We start from the raw sequence: 3,013 nt of genomic DNA, 5'->3' as shown, positions 1-3,013 counted from the left end.
AATAGCTTTAATAAAGTTGCCAATATTCTCCAACTATAAAGAAAAAGAGTCATATAAATTTCGGGGCTAAATATTGATATTCATAATATCTAAGAATTCCGAGTCTTCATCGCTAGTTATAAGATGCCAGACAGAAAGCTACTTGGCAAGGATTCTAAAGAAAATACATACTAAGCACAGTTCCTCTCTGGAAAAGGAAAGAGTAAAAAGAGTATCTCTCAATGTGGGTCACATATAGTCAATATTTTTAAGCAGTTTTTTCAGCTCTTTAAGGGCAAGATCTTATTTATATATTTTTAAGAACTTTGTGTCAGAGCTATCCAGGCCTGGAATGTTCTCTGTCAAAAAGCAGATAATTACATTAATAAACAACTCACTATGTGCTTTAATTTTAATTTCAAAATAAATGTGTGGTTACTAAATGCTCATTCTCTCATATTACAAAACACACAGTCAAGATCAAATAAATATCCATTTTTCTTAACCACATACATTCACGAACTAAGATTATGTCTGATACAGTGTTCTATAGTCAACCGTTAGCTCTAAATGCTCATTCTCTCATATTACAAAACACACAGTCAAGATCAAATAAATATCCATTTTTTCTTAACCACATACATTCACGAACTAAGATTATGTCTGATACAGTGTTCTATAGTCAACCGTTAGCCGTAATATCAAATGCCTTGCTTTTTCCCTAGTTCATCCTTATGGTCTACGTTGTATTTCTCTGTGTAAGCTGTATCTATTCCTTTCTGAAAAGAGATTAAATATAGGAAAACTTTTAAGCTAAACACCTAATAATTACAGAATCAGTTCAATAAGTAATTATGGAAGTATTTTTTTAAATGGCAAAGAAACTAAATATAGCCATATGCACAAATTTCTGCTAAAACGTCCACTTAAAAACTGTAATAAAAAACCAAACCAAACCAAAACAAAACTGAAATCACATGTTCACTACATAAAAAATAACCAACTAGAACCAGAAGTTGCTGGTTTGGCTGTTACCTGAGGCCAGTTTAATGAGGATTCGTTGACCTTCTTCACTGAGCCTGGCTGTAGCTTGTTTATGAGTCTGAAAAGAAAAATATAGGACACGTTGTTTATTGGTCACACAACAACAAGGTTTGGAATATAAAGCCTGTTCCTTTAACATCAATAAAGGAAAGTGTTAAGCACAGTGGCAGAATATCAAGATTTGACACCTGGACTGGGAAGCCTGTGGAAAGGACTGCAAGAGCAGAAACAGACATTCTAGGGCCATAACTTACTCGCAGAGGATGATGCCATCCTTCAAGCCCAGCTGGAAGTTGGTGCCAATGCTCATGCCTGTCACCTCTTCTATCCAATTGCGAAGATCTTCTTCCGCCTGATGATCATACTTAGAAGCAATCTGAAATACAAGTTAACTACCTTTAGAAGAATTTCACTAAAAGATCAAAAACTGCTGATTCACTAACTTGCTCTGCTTTCATTATCAAGACCACAGCTGTGACATGCAGTAAATTATACTCAGTAGAGTTCAATGGCAAACTTAACTGTTAGAGCTCCAGTAACTAATAAATTTTTGGCGAAGACGGTGTTATACAAAATTTTGAACAGTACAGACAGAAGGTGGCACTGAGAGGGAGAAACTATCCTTAAAGATAAGAGAGATTCCCTTTCATGACACACATGAAGTGACAAGGATTTAATAGCATATTACAATACGGCACCAGACATGACTTAAACTTTAAAGATTAAGTCATTAATCACCATATTCCAAAAAAAGATGGGGAGAGGATTCTGACATGTGCAACTACTTTACACAATATCTCAACTGGCCAAGACATATCATTCCAATAGTTTTGTTGCCTGGAAGTTCTGGTGCTTGACTTCTATTCGACCAAATACATGCTACTCACTATATACACACACTTTCCTCAGTACTAATTACTGTACTTACAGTACAATAGTACAAAAATTCTGCTTTTGTAGTCTCTATGTTATTAGACTCCTTACCAGAAAAAAATAACATTTAATTCACTTTTGTATCCTTAGTACACAGACATCCAAACATTTCATAAAACTAAAAGAAAATTTAACTTTTTACTTGCAAAATCTTATAATAAAGGCAACTTACAAACACAGAAGCTATGCTATTGCACATGCTAATAAAACTACCTGTTAAACACAGGTTTTGAAAGATCCCTTCATAATAAGAGCATAGACCTCAATTTTAAAAAAATAATAATTTAAACAAAATATTTTAAAAATCACATGCTCAAGTTCTTAAGTTATTCCTTCTTCTAGAGTCCTTAAAGGGATGGTCAATCAGAGTTAAGAAGAACACAGCTGGGAAAAAGGAAAGATCATGTATCATGTGGCCTCTCATTCGCACAGGTGAAAATGCCCACTACACCCAGGCAATGCCTGGGGACAGAAATCTAGAGCTTGGGAGTTGATTACAGCATTGTTGCAAATGGAAACGAATGGTAGAAATGTTGGCTGTCCATAAAACATAATTAGCTTTAATTTCTGAAAGAAATGAAATGGCATCATGGCATTTTAGCCAAGAGGAGGTCCTTCAAGTTCCAGTCTACACCAGTCACAGAAACAACTGTGATGCCCTGGGCTCCTGGTGTCAGAAAATGGGACTGTGGGCTGCATTAGGGTCCTTTCCAAGAGACAGGAACCACGGATCAGCAGGAGCAGGACAGATATGAAAGAACCTGGCCAGCTTACATTTAAGTCACCCAACAGTGAAAACCAGCACCGGGTCTTAAAAAGACAAGCTGTTGCACTTGATCACAGTCCCTTTTCATGTCTGTCAACAGCTACGACAGCCTTTTATACTTTTCAAGGTAGAAAAAAGATTCCATTTCCCAGGTCAAATAAGTGGAAAAATCTATGTTCCACGTAACCCTCTCACCGGCTCACTATGCACCTGAGCGTGCAGGTATACATCTCCTAGCACACAATTAGACCACTCCTCGTGCTGTTCTCAGTCGCCCCCCCCCCCCCCCAC

The 3,013-nt window shown here is 36.8% G+C and overlaps 1 protein-coding gene across 1 annotated transcript in view; it reads right to left on the bottom strand.

The window, feature by feature from the left end:
* The window catches only part of CNN3 (calponin 3, acidic), a 7,180-nt gene extending 5,761 nt beyond the window's left edge, over nt 1-1,419 (bottom strand). The window contains exons 1-2 of the mRNA XM_008589192.1: nt 1,278-1,419; nt 1,015-1,081 (exon numbers count right to left, since the gene is read on the bottom strand). Of these exons, the coding sequence (XP_008587414.1) occupies nt 1,015-1,081; nt 1,278-1,333 (123 nt within the window). The 5' untranslated portion in view covers nt 1,334-1,419. The remainder of the gene's footprint in view (nt 1-1,014; nt 1,082-1,277) is intronic.
* Nucleotides 1,420-3,013: the final 1,594 nt, after the last annotated feature.

The sequence above is a fragment of the Galeopterus variegatus genome, unplaced genomic scaffold (genome assembly GCF_000696425.1).
Source record: "Galeopterus variegatus unplaced genomic scaffold, G_variegatus-3.0.2 Scaffold5288, whole genome shotgun sequence".
NCBI lineage: Eukaryota > Metazoa > Chordata > Mammalia > Dermoptera > Cynocephalidae > Galeopterus > Galeopterus variegatus.
Note: the sequence above shows the minus strand (reverse complement) of the source record. Positions and strands in the feature narration are given on the sequence as shown.